This window comes from Nestor notabilis, unplaced genomic scaffold (genome assembly GCF_000696875.1).
Source record: "Nestor notabilis isolate BGI_N333 unplaced genomic scaffold, ASM69687v1 scaffold3694, whole genome shotgun sequence".
Lineage (NCBI taxonomy): Eukaryota > Metazoa > Chordata > Aves > Psittaciformes > Psittacidae > Nestor > Nestor notabilis.
Window position 1 is genome coordinate 55,600 of NW_009926692.1, and position 19,053 is coordinate 74,652.

Here is a 19,053-nt window from a genome sequence, read left to right on the forward strand (position 1 = left end):
ATCCCCCAAGGGTCATCATAAGGACATTTCAGCAACTAAGTGATGGAGCTGAGCATTTTAATCCAGTTTCCCCCAACTGTTAATTGGGGGAAATAATGGAGAACATAATGTTAAACCCAGTTCTGGGGCCCAATCTGATCCTCGTAAGCATCCCCCAGGGTTTCAAGGTCTCATGTGAAACATTACAATATTGCAGGATGCTTACATACTGCTTATAAAGTTTAGATCTTCTCTGTTGCTATCTAAAGGCCAGTGAAGAAGGTTTCCTTTTAGCTTGCACTACACAAGGACTAAAATGTCACTTTCCTAAAGCACTTATGGTCTAGACAGACACGAAGAACTCAGGAAGTAAAAGAGGAAGAGAAAACACAAGCAGAGCAAATATGATGATTAGATGACAAGGTCCTGTCAGTTTTAAGATGTTTTGTGCCTGTTTGTGATTGGAGTTGTTTTGTGGGAGAGGACATGAGCTAAAGGAAAGAAAAAGGAGGACACGAGAAAAGGGAGGACAAAATATCACGAACAAGTACGGTGTGAAGAAAGCTGAGGTGAAAGTTTTCTCACATCTCTTTTCCCTAGCTTAAGTGCTATCCGTACACATTTATATTGCAGTACTTAAATAAGAGCTGTCAGGTCTAACACATTTTTGCCTGAATTATTCATAAATCTGTATGATCACAAGAGAAGAAGGAGTTATTTGAATTAAACTAATTTTCATTAACATAACATATAATTACTAGTTTCACCCAAGTAACTTACCTTAGCACAGGTTCTGCAGCAACCAGAATAGACATATATGTTCTTTAAAAAAAAATTGTGTGTACTGACTGAAAGCATAATTTTCTCCTACAATAGACCTACCAAGCCTCTTTCTATTTCTCTTTTGTACACAATTAACATTTCATTTAATATTTCTATATTCCAGGTAGATGCCAGAAGAGAAATTAGTCTAAAGCAGTAATCACTAACAGCCATGTAAGAGAGTTCCTTCATGACTAATTGCATTTGACACTAATTGCTGTTTATTGAAGAACCTGAGTGAAACATCACTCTGACAAGTATCTGGATACTCTCTGCATCTGTTGCAATTTGCCATATTTCCTGCTATTGGTGCCCCACTTGACAGGGCCAGCTCTCTTGTGGATGGCTCCTCTGCTTACATAGAGATGTGACTTGGAGGAGGCTGCTGTTTCTTAACCAGCACCATGCTAAATGCTGTACTGATTCAGTTCTTTAAAGGAGGGCTCTGGGAGGAGTGACTGCTTCCATACTCTCCCAGCTTGGTTATACACGAACTTCTTCAGCTTTTGCTGGCTCCTACAGTAGTGCTGGAGTACTGTGTGACAGTAAATCCTAAATGATAATTTACACTGATGTCCTTAAGGGACACCACCAAAGCTGAGTTATTCCTTTCCTTGGCTGGCCAAAGGCCAGAAGCATTAGCTGGGAGTTAGAAGGAGTAACTAATTGGATGCATCGCAACTACCCAGCACAACATTGAAAATGAGAAATCTGAAGGTGTTCATTTTTACCTTGGCTGCTTGTCTGAAAAAACAAATGAAATCTGTTCAGGTATACAAAGATCCATACTGGTACCTCCTCTGCCAATATTTTTAATTATTTTAATCTTAGCTAATATGGCAAGCTCTTCTTTGATTCCTAATTAATTTAACCAAATTATCCACAATTAACAGTTTAGATAGATAGGAGAAAGGTAAGTGCCAGGAGACGCTTGCTGTATTGATACAAACTCAAAAGCATCAAAAGAAAAACTTGTACAAACAATATGGTAGAAGTCATATTTATTGATAAAAATTAATATATCTGCTATAAAATTTGTAACAGTAATGCAACTGAATATTTATTTTGATGCATAAACCTGAATGTTACATACCAAATACAATACAGTAACACTGGTTTCCTCCTTATTTACATGTTTATGAAAATTGATATGCAATCCATGTTAAAAGAACTTGTAATGGAGAATAGTTACATTAGAAAAATAATATTCTTGATAAAGCATTCTTGAGGACTCCAATCACATTTTCAGGCCTCTTTCAATAAGGCAAAAATCCCTGGTACAGCATATAACTTAATTTACAAAATACAATAACTTCAGACACATCTTCAAGTTTTCTTTTGGTATGCTTTTCCTCACTGCAAAATTACTCCATTTTCTTACTAAACAGAAAGAACTTTCAATAACGAAACTTAATGAGTTCTATTACATATTACATATACATCGCTGTAGCTTAGCGACCATCACTGGGCAGTCTTTCTCCTTAGCTGTTTGCTCAATGAGCTTTTCTTAGATGTAGGACATGTAGTATTTTGAAATCATTATGACTGTGGTATCTTTCTTCAGTTTTCATAGGAAACAGATCTGTCACATTTTGAAACTTTTTTTTTTTTAATTTTATTTTATTTTAGGAACTGGTGCACAACTACATTTCCACTCACAAGAACATCACAAATGTAACTAAAATCAGGCTTGGATAACTTTGAAAACATACCACTATGTGCCCAAATCCAAATTTCTTACTTTAATACTTTATAACCCTGCCATGCTCTAGGAATTTTTCTTCTGCATAGCTTCATTACTAGTCACAGTCAGATAGTTTTAATTCCTTCAAAGGCACAAAACTTCCACCTCTTTTCCAGTGTTGCTCCTACACCAGTGAATTCTTGTTTAAACATGCGTGGCAGTCTCATCAAAAGCATTTCTATCTCATTTGCAGAGATCTGAGAAAGAAATAAAGGTAAAATTAAAGTGAGAAAGCTGTCCTGTAGATTGGAAAGGGGAAATATGGAGAAAAGAAATAAAGGGATGGAGGAGGAATCCAGGCCAGATGAAAACAACCAACCATTTATTTTTTGGTTTTTTAACCTTAGCCTGACATGGACTCCAAAGCAAGTGCAGATTCCTTGCAGGAATGCTTCTGCTTTTGTAAGTGATATCCCACTGTGAAAGAATGACAACTGCTATGTTGGGGCTGCAGCCACACCATGTGATATGTAGTCCATCTAAGAACTACAGTTGTGGATATACTTGTGAGAAGGAGGAAGCAAATGGGACCTTATTCTTCTTTCTCCTCCCAGGAGCTCTTGAATCCTCCTCCCACTCCATCAGTTCTCTTGCTAAAAACCTGATGCACAGACTTTTATTTTTAAGCAGCTCACTTTTGTTACTCAGGGCTGACTATCCATGGAGCTGTATTGTCCTGGTTTGAACCATTCAGCATCTCTAGATAACTAAGCCATAAAGTTCCGGACCTGGCATTACTCAGGATGTTTTTATGGTTTTGAAACCTTAATCCCTGGTCACCTTCCTGGTGGGAAGAAATTGCAGAAAACACTTTCATGAAGGCAGCCTTTCTGGCATAATCATTAGTGAAGTCAAGAAATGAACAGTCACATAAAATGATGATCACAGGGCTGGAGTACCTCTCCTACAGGGAAAGGCTGAGAGAGTTAGGATTGTTCAGCCTGGAGAAGAGAAGGCTCTGGGGAGACCTTAGAGCAGCCTTCCAGTGACTGATGGGGGGGCTACAAGAAATCTGGAGAGGGACTTTGGCCCTGGGCATGTAAGGATAAGACAAAGGGGAGTGGCTTTAAATTGAAAGAGGGTTGATTTAGATTAGATATAAGGAAGATGTTCTTTACTGTGAGGGTGGTGAGGTAGTGGAAGAGGTTGTCCAGAGAAGCTGTGGCTGTGTTCAAGGCCAGGCTGGATGCAGCTTTGAGCAACCTGGTCTAGTGGAAGGTGTCCCTGCCCATTTAAGGTCTTTAAGGTCCCTTCCAACCCAACCCATTCTTTGATTCTATGAAAATAAAAGATTTTATCCTACTGCTACTTCTTCTAAAGTAATGGCATGAAATAGAAGTACAGAAATTTATTGGCGCTGCCAGTGACCCACAGGTATCTCCATGGTTTGATAGGCCTCTTTGGCAATGATAATTCTGCTTGTTCATATTAGTAGGTGCTGAAAATTAGTCTTGGAGGAATTCTAAAGCCCCAGAGTAATCAGATCCATCTTGTACATACTCTAATGGCACTAATGGATAGCTGGTTACCTTTGGGTAATGTATCTGATCTCTATACTGACCCCTCAGCCCACATGGGTATGCTGACCTTACCATTCCTTTTCAGGTGAAGAATGACAGGCTAACCATGGAAAGTAATTGAAATTCATCTCTGAGATTGCACCTATGGATTGCACTGTTAAAAAGTAATTTGTTCCTACAAGCAGTTACTTCCAAAATAAACCAGAGGTCAAATTTTGCGGCTTGTGTTTATTATGCAACAGCTAGGTCCAGTGTAGTTACAGGGATTGGTATGCTGGCACCATAGTGAGATGGAGACAATGCTCCTTCCACGAAGGCTGTGTTTGCAAGTTAAGGGTTTGATCCTGGCAGCCACAGAAGTCACAGAAGCCAACGCATTACTCACATGAGTAGAAATTCAAGGACAGAGCCTGCAGATGTACACAAGGAGAGTAATGATGGTGGTGAAAGGTTTAGAGCACAAGGAGCGGCTGAAGGAACTGGGATTGTTTAGCCTGGAGAAAAGGAGGTTCAGGGGAGACCTTATCACTCTCCACAGCTACCTGGAAGGAGGTTGTAGCAAGGTGGGTGTTGGTCTCTTCTCCCAGGTAACAAGCAATAAGACAAGAGGAATTGTCTCTAGCTGCACAAGGGGAGGTTTAGATCGGATATAGGAAAAAATTTCTTCCTCAGAAGGGTTGTCAAGCATTGGAACAGGCTGCGCAGGGAAGTGGTGGAACCACCACCCCTAGAGGAATTTAAAAGACATGTAGATGTGGGGACACGGTTTAGTGGTGGCCTTGGCAGTGCCAGGTTTACAGTTGGACTAGTGGTCTAATGACCACTACACAAGGAGTGCCACTCACATTCTGAGACCATACTACATCCTGACTGCATGTTGCCAGAAGATCTGTGCAAACACCGTCATCTCCACATCCATAGGAAGTATTGGTAGATATGGATCAGAGCTGTGGCTAACCGCAGGGTGACCCCTGCATCCACTAAGTATTTCATGCAATCTATCATCCTGCAGACCTGTTGTTTAGCACTTTGAGTAGCATTCACCTGATCAAAGGTGGCTATTTCATGGCTGAGCTTCTCACCCTTCACATACTTAATATTCAGTGGAGAGGCCCTTTCGGGGTTGATTTCATTTCATCCTACAGTAGATATTTAAAAGCAAGTCAAAGAATTTTATCCTACAGGTATGTTTTGACTATGGACGGTACAAACTGATGCATTAAAACCCACTTTGCACACTGTAGTGTGTTGGTCTCACTTCTGCAGTGGCTACACCTTTTCTGAGTTTAGCAATAGGGTCAGCCAATTCCTTTATGTGTCCCTCTCCACTTCCATGTGGAGACAAAGGGTATGCTTCATTGACCATTCACATGTTCATGAAAGTTCATCTTCAGTGTGACCCATGCCTAACAACTTTCAGAAGAATAAGGAATTGTCTCCTAAAACTCTGCACAGTTTGATGGCTGTGGCTACACCTGTCTCTTGTTCTGCTTTCTTTCTCCTCAGCTGTATTTCAGGATCATGTATCATAAAATCAGCTGCTAATCTTTGCCATTTAAAGCTCAGCTCTTCTTTGCCACAAAGAATAGCTCAGCAGCATGAGGCAAAGACCTCAGTACACTGTAATTTGCGAATGAATAAAGACCGCAAACCCCCAAGCCCCATATCCCATTATCTTTCTAATGGAAGTGCACGAAGAGTTTAACCTGCAGTAAAGAATAATACAATATTTCTATAGAGAAAACAGATTTTGATTAAATTTTTTTACCCTAGAGTCCAACTGCTGCATATAAGACCAAAGATATTCTATATTGGCTCCAAAAGGGTGGACGTGGAGAAATGTGGATATGATACCTGTATGAAAAACAAATGCACACGAGTTACTGAAATTGCATCAGAAAATATACCATTAAAATAAGCAAAATAATTCTGAATAGTCTGTTCTTGCAGGTTTTTCAGTACGAGTTATGATTCTTATTTTTCTTACACACCCCAATAATCATAACAAAATGGCACATTTTTAATACAGTCATAATAACATGGTAAACACAATAGCTCATCTTCAGGAATGACAGCAGTTAGCAAGTAAGTGACCAAGATAATATACTGATGAATAAAGGAATTTCTAAACAAAGACTTGCTGGAAACATTTCAACTACCAATTTTATGCTTGATTTACCAATATAAAATTGTGGATATTGTAATGGTAAAATTATTGCTTTTTTCCCCTTCACTGGATGTTCTGTTGTGAAAACGTTTCATATAATTGTGTCAGAAACCTCACTCCCTCATTTTTTTCTAGTAATTACACTGATGCTGGTTATGAAAAGTGTTTAATCCGTATTACCCCTAACTGCTGCAGAAGAAAACACAAATCCTTTATGACATATTTGCTTATTTATTTTCTCTTAAAAGGCAGCCAGTTATGTCTATCTTCATTGTTATTTACAGGATTGTTGCAAAAGGTATGGGAATAAAAGTGGCTTAAAAGAAGTGAGGATCTAAGTCCAGGGTTTTTTTCTGCAGTGAAAATGAAGTGACAGTATAATAATGATGACCAGAGAAAACAAGATTTGGGGCATCAGAATTGATACTAAAAGCACTATCCAATTTCTTCTGTTCTAAACAAAGAATGAAAATACAAAAATGACATGTGTGTTACTGTTTGGGGAGAGTTGAACTGTAAGAATCAGAGCAAATATTTTCAACTCTGTTTGGACGGGTTTCTTAGCTAACCACCCTAGGGGAAGTTCCTTATATTTAAAGCATAAACACCAGGATTAAAAATGCTTACAAATGACAAAAATGGGTCACTGTATCTTGTGTACTGCAGGCCATACTGCTTTCTTGATGCTGAATGAATTAGGATAATCTTGGATTTAATTTTTCCCCAAATACTGGCCATGGGTGAAAATGATTAAGAAAATTTAACTCATTTTAGACTGTCTTTGCAAAGAACATCTTTTTTCCTCTCTCATTTTTCCAATAGCATGTACAAACTTCTGATCCTGCAAAGGGAGTGGCATGTATTTACTCTTATACTATGGCAAGTCCTAGCAGCAGTTGCTTCCTTTGTGCTGTGATATAAGCACACACACAAGAGCTCTTGAAGCAAAAGCCAAGACCATCACACTTGGATGGATTGACTGGAAATCCAATTTGTATTCAAATCACATTTTACCAGTGGCATTGCGTTTGTTATGTGTATTCCCAAGGCTTTTCAGTTCAGGATGTTCAAAGCTAGCTCTTTCACATAATGTAAATAAAAAGTAATTTGAAAATATTTTGTAGTTTTTGACTGGAATTCCATGATAACTTTTTAGTAACTGTTTTCCTTTTGGGCTCTTTTCCTCTAAGGCAATATTGAATTTTGTAAAATAGAGACAAACTTAGTGAATGGATGGAGACAAGGCTCAGTTTTTCCTTGCCACACCTGAACATGCCTCAGAGGAAAAGATAACAGGAAATCCATCTTGAGCAATCTTTTGCCTTTGAACTGTAACAATGAGCCAGTTGTGGGGGTATTATGACCAGTAACATGTGGACTGAGATTAGACTGTTTATCTGAGTGCGCCACTGAACAGCTGGTCGATGGGACTCACTCTGGGACACTGCCACCACTTGTCACGGTAAAATCCCATCCTTGCTACCCTTCTCTCAGAAGTTATCTTTGAAGAGATCAAACACTGCAACTAAAGTTCCACACTTTATTAAACAAGCAAAATTAAATCAATTCATACATTTCTGTATGTCCCACTCTTTCACACCTCACCAGTCACAGAAGTTTGTGTACTAAGCCTTTTAAACATTTAAATACATTCTTCACATTTAAATGACCTTTTTGGTCTGAATTCTCTGAATCCGTGCCACTTTCCTGGTGCTTAGCAGATGCAAATGAGAGGCATTTAAACAAATTAAGGTAGTTCTGGAACTATCATAGAATCATAGAATGGTTAGAGTTGGAAAGGACCTTAAGATCATCTAGTTCCAATCCCCCTGCGATGGGCAGGGACACCTTGCACTAAACCAAGTTCCCCAAGGCTCTGTCCAACCTGGCCTTGAACACTGCCAGGGATGGAGCATTCACAACTTCCTTGGGCAACCCATTCCAGTGCCTCACCACCCTCACTGTGAAGAACTTCTTCCTTATATCTAATCTAAACTTCCCCTGTTTAAGTTTGAAGCCGTTACCCCTTGTCCTGCCACTAGAGTCCCTAATGAAGAGTCCTAACAGCACACTGCTGATTTTGTGAAAAGACCAAACCAAAGAAATGAAACCTGGTCTTTTGGGTCAGCATTCATCTGAATTGCAACTATGCCACAGGGAGCACTTTAGACCATGGGACTTTAGGCTCTATGAAAACCTGCCCCACTGAAACCAAACACAAGATATGCATGGATATCAGTGTCCCTCCAAGGACAGCATGGGTACAGCCAGCATTCCTCTGTGGCTAAATGCCAGGTAGCAGTTAGCTGGCCTCCTCATGTCAAAAGCATAAATCTGGCTAGCTTAATACATCCAGTATACATATTTTTCGCTTGGTAGTTTATTAATATTATTTCCATTCCCTTCTCCTTCACCATTTTGTCTAATAATCAGATACAAGTCTAGCCTGCTAAGCTTGATGTAAATAAAGTCTTCATACATTCATGCTGCAGATCTAAATGCAGATCCTGCAATTTTATTCTTACGTGAAATCCTTTCTTTAAACCACAGAACTTTTCAGAATGGAACAGTTCACTTGTATTGTAGAATTTCTCATACTAAAAGCCATTATGAATACAGATGAAAATTAAAAATAATTTTTTTTCTTTTGTTAGCACAAAGATACATGTAAACACATACTCAAACGAGAAACTTATTAGAAGGCATTTTGTTCTCAACATTCTTCTTTGAGGTTATCTTACCTATTAATAGTGCCTCTTTCTCTGATTTTAAACCCGAGCTTCGTTTCTCTGAATTCTTTTCTCTGTCTTGGTTGACCAATGCTACTGTCAATACATTGATTTCCTATAAAGTAAAAAGAAAACCAACAAAACAGGTAGTCATGTAGATTTCATATACTTCAATTAAACCTGTCTGCTTCCTTTCAACACTCTAAAAAAGACCATTACTTTAATTCACATCTAAAGACAAGACAATTATAAATAATTCATTTGTTTGCAGAATATTAAGACACTTTTTGAAGTACCTTAATGTCAAGGGCTGCCAAGAAGAAAAATTTTGCTTGTGGAGTAAGTAATAATTTTGTTGCTAGTACTTCTTCATTATAACAGCTTGAAAGATGTGCCATAAAGTGTGGGGATGGTCAGAAAACTCACATTTTCTCACTATTAAAGCTGTAAACAAAGACTGCCTCTAGGGAACATGGATAGAAACATTCAGATACAGCTATAAGAGTAAATTCAACAGTCACTAGCAATGCTTCTAGCTACTAGAGCGCAACCACCTACCCCACTTTACTCTTTAACTAGTAGCTGGCATGATGTTGGCTCTTGTCCCAAACAATTCCCAGGACTATTTTTGGGGTCAGCACATTTCAGGGACCATTCCTAACAGGTAGTGTGTATAAAGCTATCAGGTTTTGAGGACTGAGAGAAAGCCTTAAGGGCATACAAGTCAAGACTCCTGCTTTGAGTTCCTTTTCTGCAACCAGGTGGTCTGAGCCACCCAAATCTCAGCCAAACTAGCATGTTAGGTGCTCCACCAGAAGTACCTAGGCAGTTGTGTGACACAGATTGCTCTTCTCCTGGGTATATGTGAAGTAAACAAATTGTCTCCATTTCAGAGTCATGTAAGCAGCCTCACAGTGCATCACACAAAATTCAAGCATATACATGGGCTGTTTCCATGGAGCAACCGATACGCAGTAACTCATTCCTTGTTTTGACAGTGACTCATCCTGCTGCATTTGCTCTGTGAAATGCTCAGCAGTTCCATGCAGAACCTTGGAGGCAAAGAGCATGGGGCTGGAGATCTGGTGGTATGAAATGGGGCTGTGCAGGAATGGTGCTCTTTATGTTCTGGCTGGGGGAGTCAAGGTAAGCAGCTGGAGGTTGCATGGGACTGGGCAGCCTTAAATGGGAGCAAACTTGCAGTATTCGGTGTAATGATGTGGCACATCTATAGCATACACTTGGTGTGGTGCCTTGCTCCAAAATTCTTGGCAAGCATTTTTGGCAATGAAAGAGAGGCACTGGGCTTGGGTTGCCCTAAGGCATTTCTGAAGGTGTGAATAATCTGTGCTAAGAAAATGCCAAATCTCCAAAAAATGTCAAATGTACGTCTTCATAGATGACTAAAGGTTTCATAGCCTGTGGGATTGGTAAAGAGAGTCAGGCACTTACTTCCTCATTCCCAATTAAAAAACAACGCAAAACACCCACAACAAAACAAACAACAAACCCCACCCCACCCCCACCCCACCCAGTGGAGTACTCTGTGCTCTTTATAGGTTGGCTTCAAGGAGCAGCTGCCCGATACACAGTGCCCGATGGCTCAGATTGCATCACGGGTTTAAACGTTCCCTCGCATTGTGAAGAGGAACAATTGCCATGTGTCAGCTAAGAAACTGCATGTGCATTTGAGTGACGTACATTCATATGTGTATCCTTAGCCCACATCTACTAGGGGCTTTGACAGACCTTAGCCCACAATGAAGGAGCAGTGAGATCCATTGTGTGTAGTGGCTGCAGTTGTAGTGGCCAACCGAGGCACGTCTCCTGGTCATGTATCTGTGTGCGGCTGTGTACATGTAAGCTAGTCAGCCTTTGCTGCCTTTTTAGTCAGTAGAAATGAAATAACTTTTTAATCATGTATTTTGTTTACTTTAGGTTGAAATAAATTGTACCTTAGAGGTGTCTATTTTGTATTCCTCATTGGCTGCAAAGGGAAACTTACAGCACAGATTTAGACACCTGCAAGTAGGAGGGAGTCTGCAATTCAAGAGTTGCTGTGATCCCCTCTTAAAATAATGTCGTGCCTCAGCACTTTGGCAGGTACATCACCTTGACACTAACACTCCTGTAGTGTTGTAATGCACAGGGCACATTATAGCAGCGGGAGTATGCTCTGAGTTGTCCAGTAATGTTGATTCCCCTCCTGATAAAGCCGAAGGTTAATGCAAATACTAATCTACTGCTGGCCATGACATGCAAGAACAGTGAAAGAAAACCCAGACAAGAAACAGAAATAAGAGAAGTGTTCACATTAATTTCTCCATAAGGGCAGCAATAACAAGGGGATTACAGATCAGGAGAACAGAGCTGGGTGACAGATTTCATGATACTGCAGCAGAGGAGCAGAGCAGCATATGCCACTAGAGCTTGTATAGGTTCAGATGTAACTTTTGACTCCAACACAGATAGAAAAGCAGTCTAAAAATAACAATTCCTGAGAGGGGAAGGAGAGAGCAGAGAGATGCGTATTTGATAAAACAGGCCCCAAACACAACACACTAGCAGTTTCAGATGGGATTAGAAGTTTTGTCAAGCAATGATGCAGAGAAAGAAACTATATTCCCATTGGGAGCAACGAACAGATGGATTCTCATTTAATGCCTAGATTTGAGCCTGTGCAGAACATTTTGTATGATTTATAGGACAGTGTAAATGGATGTTAAAGGAAGTCACATCAAGTCTTCCTTAACTGTGTGTTGGTACAGAGGATAAGAGTAAAAAATTGGTTATGAGGGAGCATGAGGAAATGAAGAGTGGCAAAAGAGTGGCTTAAGAAGAAGGTTCTTGCAGGTCTGGAGAGGTTTCTGCCATCCAAAACTACCTGCCTTGCAGAAGGTTATAAATTAGACAACTCTGATGTATTCAGCTGCCAAAATAAGCTTGCAAAGGCCATGAGAAAATGCAGGGTGTACATGGTTACATAAAAGATTCAGGAATTAATAGTGATTTAAAAGAAACGGGCATAATTGTCTCTAAAAAACGAGTATGAAATTCACCCAGAAACCTGGCTAATTATAGTGCAGGTGAAAACCTTAAGTATCTGACTACACACTGCAGATAAAATCTGGTACCTATGAAGGCTCTACAACAAATCCTCACAAAGGTAATTTGCACATTTTTAGAGGCACTACTTATGCCAACCCACAGAAACAAGACTTCTAAGAGTACAAAGGTGAATGAGGCAATAACTAATTGGAAAATAACAGTTAGGTCACGTCTCTGACATGAGAAAAGAGCTACTGATCACCAGATGCCTGAAGAAAATTATTTAATATGTACTACATTACAGTATTTCCTTTCTTTCCTGGAGACCATCCTTTATTTTGCAAATTATATTTTCTGAGGTCTGAAGCAGTCTTCTTCACCAGGTTTCATTATAAAAGGAATATTTTGTTACCATCTGTCAGTTACTGCACTAAAGGACAAGAACACAGCTGAGTACATGTAAACCAGTACCTATTAGGAACGAAATGACCTTCCAAGAACCAAATACAACATATGAAAGGCTTAATCCAGGTTAAATCACACCTGGAGATCATTAGGGACCTAGACCTACTCAGTATTCACAAATTATGCCAGGTATCAGAGAATATGGAGGCCTGATTTGATGACAGCTCAGCATGAATGCAACTAATCTGTGTGATGCCGTCACCATTGCCAGCTTGGAGCTTTTCCCTGCAAACGACACTTTCATCCACCAGCAGATGATGAAAAGACATGAATTTCCCTTGATGAACACTATGATTCTGCAGACACCCCTTGGGACCAGCATTTTGATTTGGGGTTTCCTGCTTTTGAACCAGGGAGGGAAGGAGAGAGAGAGGGTCTCTCTGGAAAACTTTCAGGAGAACTGAGGCTCAAACAGAGGACAGCACAGCAATTTTTTCACACAGACTATCCATTTCCATAGGCAGACCTCTGACACTACCACTGATGCGGAGCTGATGTCTGTTGAGAGTCATTTATGGCAGTTTTTGCACATGGATATATATCTTAGCCATGTCCTGGCTGCAAGGTGGGACAGAAGTTGGTTTAGTGTATTTCTCTTATGTACCCTGGCTTCTTTTGAAAGCAAATGCAGAGGCATGGGCAAGCAGATTGCTTCAAAAGGTGCCTGGTCTCACTGTCCACTGTGGCCCACCACAGAGTAGCTGGGTCCGACACTGTAGACAGCAAATAAGAGCGTGACTCCTAAGAGCTGAGTTTGCCAGAGATACACACAGAAGTCCTGAAGAGTAGAAGAGATGTGGTGACTTTCTACAGAAGACAGTCATAGGTAATTTAGGAGCAAAAGGCTAGCTTTGCACCCTAGGGGACTAGCAGATCAGAAAGCCCCAGATACTTAGGCTGGATGACTTGGACCTTTCAGTCCTTCATTGGTTACTTTTTTCTCCTATGGGAAAATATTACACTAAATAAAAAGTTCTCGATCCAGACGTCACTAATCCTCTACGAGTCAGCCTTGCACCAGTGCAGAAAAGGCAGACAGAATATAAAATGATTGCTCTCAGGCTTCTATCTTCATTAAAAATGGTTCTCTTTAGGCTAAAAAGTTCTGTGATCCCCTAAAAATGGGAAGAGTGAGGACTTGTCATTCTCCGTAAATGCTAACCACGAGCTGAGCAGGGCTTCAATAGTAGCTGCCCTACCTGGAAACTACTGCTGCCAGAGTGTGGTTCAGGACTCTGCAAATGGGATTTAATGAATGTGACATTGAAGACAATTGGCATGTGAGCAGGATGCAAATGACAAATATCCAAAGAGCTGAAATACTCCCTCTGCTATCTGGCTAATCCAAATATTTGATAATTACTGTTAAATCTAGGGGGAATGATGACTGCTTGCATTTTGTCTTCAAAGACCTCATTCCCTTTGTTGTAGTATATCGGATTCTGCAGAATTGTGTGGTGAGGTGGTAAAAATAATACGGTGCCCTCCAAAAGATCAGTAAAAAAAATAATCCTACCAGACTCTGGAAGAGTTTGCTGGATACATTGGTGTTTCTCTTACATGTACAAAGTCGACTGAGGCATTAAAACAGTGGCAGAAGAAGAAAAGGCTAGATGTTGGACACAGCAGGCATATGACAGAGCAGCTAGTGAATGTTGTCAGATGTAAGGAATACACTTTCTTATCAGCCAGGAGATTTATGAGAGAAAACTAGCACTAGGAGAAAAACTATATATCTGAATCTTAAGCAAAAATCTTGCAGGCTATTAACAGCAGGCCAGAGAGATGATGTAAGCTTGAAAAGAAAAGGTAATTTTATGATTTTGATAGAAGAAGAAAATATGCATATGTGATACCAAATCTGCAGTCCTTAAGATCCTGAAAGATCACATGTGTACCTGCTCTGAGTCCACTGAACTGGGCTCTAACTTCAGATGCGCTTGCCCAAATTGCTTATTGACAGCCAGGCTGATTCTACTGCAAACATGAGTAAAAACTGGCCTGTGACACAAAGACTGCACATTTTTAATTCATTTTCATTTACCTGGGGATCTCTTGAAGTCTGATATAGTTGTGTTTCCTTTGCTGTTTTTAATTTAAATGTACTTCAGACCCACATCTGAAAATTTAATCTTGCTGTTTTAGCCTGAATGGACCCTAATTCAATTTCCAATCAAGTGAATGGAAGCCTTGCAATAGTTTCAATGCACATCAAGTCAGGCATCTTAAATTTATGGGGACATACAAGGTTGAGGTATAGGACAACTTCTGACAGCTTAACATGGTTGTCAGTTGAGAATGGGCTACTGTCCTTGTCTATGTTCTTATCCATGGTGAATGCAAAATTACTCAATTCAAGTTGAGCTAAACTACAATGAAAGAGCTTATTTAAATTTAACTGAAATCAAATTTCTTTGCAAATGTGGCAATGTATGAGCACACTCACAGACGGTGATGGTGACTCAGCTGATCACAGAATCACAAAATCAGGCAGGTCACCTTGGGAGGTCTCTAGTCCAACCTCCTGCTCCAAGCAGGATCAGGGGGGTCAGACCGCATGGATGTGCAACAAGGGGCAACAGTCCAATGGCTGGATAAGCCTCATCAGTTTCTCTGCAATGTTCCAGGTCTGCACCCTCACCAAACCACATGTGGGGTGTGTCATCAATAGATGGGTGCCTTAATCCCCTGCAGAAGGGATTTTCCAGCCACCATCACTCGCTGCTTCCTCCTGGTACTTGTGATTAAAGTCCTGTCTCCATGAGCACAAGGGACAGAGGCACTATCACAGATGGGGAAAGCCCAATAACCTAACACTCACCCCTGACCCAGCTTCTCCCAGGGCTGTCACAGGAAAGCATCAGCCTCAGGGATCAAGCATGACACCTACCAAGAGCAGGCAATGGAAATGTTCTCTGCATCATCTTACAGGCTGAGGAGGTTTTGCCTATAGGGATATGGGAGTTGTTATGGGATGTAGGGGAAGAACGTCTTGAGATTGTACAAGACTTAGTTGAGGGTCCTTAACAGGGAACAAAAGGCAGGAACAGAGAGGGATCATGGTGGTTTGGGAAGCGGATAAAGGGGCTAGTTGCATGTAAACAGATTCCTGGTACACTTGTCTGGCCATGCCATGCCCTGATCAGGGCATTACACTCACTAAACTCAATTTCTAACTCTTTTCCTGCATGAGGAACTCTCTGTTCTGTGTGCATGGAGGTGTGTGAGTGGGTCTGAGCACAGTAGCTGGAGTGGGGCCAGGGGTCAGAGGGCTGTGTGTCTGGGGTGACACAGTTAGACCAGCATGTGTGGCATGTGCTGCTTCGTGACTACTGATGAGCATCAAGCCAGACCAGCCACTCAGCAGGATAGTAAGCTTGGGAGACATGTATTGAAGTAGCCATAGATCTGGAATGGATCTAGAAGAGACCGGAGAGACTATGCAGAGAGACCACATGTGACCTACTGGAGGGAACAGGGAGTGCAAGCCAGCAGCTGGGGACACTGTGGGATCTGGGGAATGACTGAAAGATCCTGTTTGTGTGTGTGTATGTGTGAGGCAGGGGACAGTTACAGAATAGAATGAGAGTCAAAGGCCAGTTACTGGAGGGATCCACATTGTATATATGTTTAAGTCTGCATGTATCTTTTCCACTAATAGACCTTTATACTGATCAGCCAGAAAAAGAAGCATGATGGAGGCCAACAATATTGTTTCTGTTTATGAATGCTGAGCTTGTGTTGATCTGTGTGGCTGGCCGTGTGTATATGTATGCATGTCATGCATCTGTTGTATATGTGAGTCTGTGCATGTGCCTGTGGGGAATACATGCTCAGCCTTGCTGCAGGTTGGTTGCATGGAGCTACAACCACCTTGCCTCTGTCAGGCTGCAAGATTCAGTAACTCCTGACAGCAGCAACTCTCGGTTTGGGCCAAATGGCTCTAATTCTTCCTTTAATTGAGTTTGCTCCCCTTCATGGGATGCTACAGCACTGTGCTGTGATGTGACGTGGAAATATGGTTGAGCGTCTGAGCGCTCAAACTAACTCAAAATTCTCCAGGAGCACACTGTGTATTACACAGCTCTCCTTTCAGCATGTCCTCTTACAGTGACTGTTTCTGATTATCTGCTTACTAGTCCTCTAAAAATACTCTAATGACTAGAAAACTGCTCATAATCTTTAATTAAAATAATTCTTTTGTTGCTGCAAATGAATTGATCTTCTGCTAGCAAATTAACTACTTCCTAGAAACATTATATTTTACACAGTCCTGGTTCCTCACAGCCTAAGAGTTGATTTCTGTAAAGTGGCTGACATTAAGTTAGTTGGTCTTGCTGACACTGCCTCTATATAGAGAGGTTTCCTGGCCTTTTCTATGTGCACTGGAGTAACTAGGTTGACAGTAAGAAATTACAGTGCTGCATTACATATAAAAAGAATAAGGCAAGGAATAAGGCATCCAACCATCTACTCAAAACCAGAAATCTCACAAGCAGCCTCTGCTACTTTTAGAGTTAGTACTAGGTCAATAATTCAGTAAAAAGAAACCCTTGCTTTTTGGTATTTTATTTCAGGGTCTCAGAGGATCCTTTTCCCTCTGTTCCTTACCCAGTGACGCAGAACATATTTACCATATGCTATACTGCTGGCGAATGTGACTGGTCTATCATTAGAAATGATACACCTTTTAATTCACATCAAGCCTAAACTTGAGAACTTATTTTGTGCTATGCAGGAAACTACTACTGGTTTTGTCAGCCACAGCATATTGTAATTGCTTTTGAAGTACACTAATATAAAAATTTACTTTTGAAGTACACTAATACAGAATTTACCAATTCTAGACTAAATTTAAGAGTGTGCTGGTATAAACAAATAAAGGGTTGAAAACTGGCTTGAAAAATTATCTGGCATTAAAATTATAGAAACAACAATGAAGAAAAATTCAAGAGCGAATATAAGACCTTGCAAACAAAGCACTTCAAACACACCTCTATGGATCTAAGATTTGTTTGTCTGATTTATCCTACATGATAGATTTGTTTTCAGGAGTGAAGATTAATTGTATTATGGTGCTCTTGACATCCTATTTTTCCAATCCATTTGCCAGCGAGATGCTTTTAACTTTTTCATTACAAAGCTTTTACTATTATAACTTTCACCTGCTGAGTTTAGGCAACTAGCAATAATCTGAAAATGCTTTTCTCATTGAAACTATCTCTTCATATTGTTCTTATTGTATTTGGGCACATCTATTTTATGGTAATGTACATATGCAAAATACAGATGACTAATATGAAAGTTACTTCATGCTTATTTTTAAAAGTATGATCAGGTTGCTTCATTTTCTAAAGCTGGATTTATGTGTAGGTTCCTGATGAGTTAACACAGATGTTTTATGTGATGTGAAGGTGGTTGTTTTGCAAGAGAAAAGGTAATTGTCATTTTGCACACCTTGTGTTAGGGAGTTGCAGCAAACCAATGGTTAGGGAATGAAAGTATCACCTGCCCACCAGCTCTGCTGAAGTCATAGTAGGAGGGAATAGTTCATGTTTTCTTGAAACTAAGAACTTGTTGAAAGCCCTTTCAAATGTTCTTTAACACAAATCCTGCTCCAGCAATCTCCTCAAGAACGATGCACTTTCAAAAAAAGGTTAAGGAGAGGAAAAAAAGGTAATTTGTTTCCCTCCTGGGATGTGTAGAATTGTTTTGAAAATGTCTTTGTTGAAATAAAAGGAACTATTTTGGGGAAAAAAAACCCCAACTTTAAATGTTTTATGCGAGTAAACAGTTTTCAGAAAGGATTTGTATTTGAAAATTATTAATTTTAGGCATCTGAAACCACAGGGTGACCCCCATATTCACAGGAATCTCCACATCTGAATATACAGAAACTACTTGAAACAACCATTTTGGAGCTCTCATTCCTTTGGATTGGATCATGATTAGGATGATGAACTCTTCCTAAGGAGATGGACTTGGGGGTGCTGGTTAACAAAAAGCTCAACATGACCTGGCAATGTGTGCTCACAGCCCAGAAACCAACTGTATCCTGGCTGCATTAAAAGAAGTGTGACCAGCAGGTTGAAGGAGGTGATCCTGCCCATTTACTCTGCTCTCATGAGACCTCACTTGGAATACTGTGTTCAGTGAGTCCAGAGGAGGCCACAAAGATGATCAGAGGGCTGAAGCAACTGTTCTATGAAGACAGGCTGAGAGAGTTGGGATTGTTCATCCTGGAGAAAAAAGCCTTGGTAGAGAGACTTTAGAGCAGCTTCCAGTACCTAAAGGGGGCTGCAAGAAATTTGGAGAGGGACTTTTTACAAGGGCAATGCAGTGATAGGACAAGGGGAAATGGTTTTAAACTGAAAGAGGGTGTATTTTGATTAGATATTGGGAAGAAATTCTTTACTATGAGGGTGACGAGGCACTTGAAGAGGTTGTCCAGAGAAGTGTGGATGTTCCATCCCTGGAAGAGTTCGAAGCCAAGTCACATGGGGCTTTGAGCAGCCTGGTCTAGTGGAAGGTGCTACTGCCCATGGCAGGGGGATTGGAACTAGGAGATCTATAAGGTCC

At 40.5% G+C, this 19,053-nt stretch overlaps 1 protein-coding gene across 1 annotated transcript in view; it reads right to left on the reverse strand.

Annotated features, from left to right (window-relative positions):
* Positions 1-1,787: 1,787 nt before the first annotated feature.
* Positions 1,788-19,053, reverse strand: part of ENOX1 (ecto-NOX disulfide-thiol exchanger 1) — a gene marked incomplete at its 5' end in the record, with an annotated part of 43,934 nt that continues 26,668 nt past the window's right edge. Inside the window, 3 exons of the mRNA XM_010013657.1 lie at positions 1,788-2,742; positions 5,834-5,919; positions 8,974-9,076. Of these exons, the coding sequence (XP_010011959.1) occupies positions 2,611-2,742; positions 5,834-5,919; positions 8,974-9,076 (321 nt within the window). The remainder of the gene's footprint in view (positions 2,743-5,833; positions 5,920-8,973; positions 9,077-19,053) is intronic.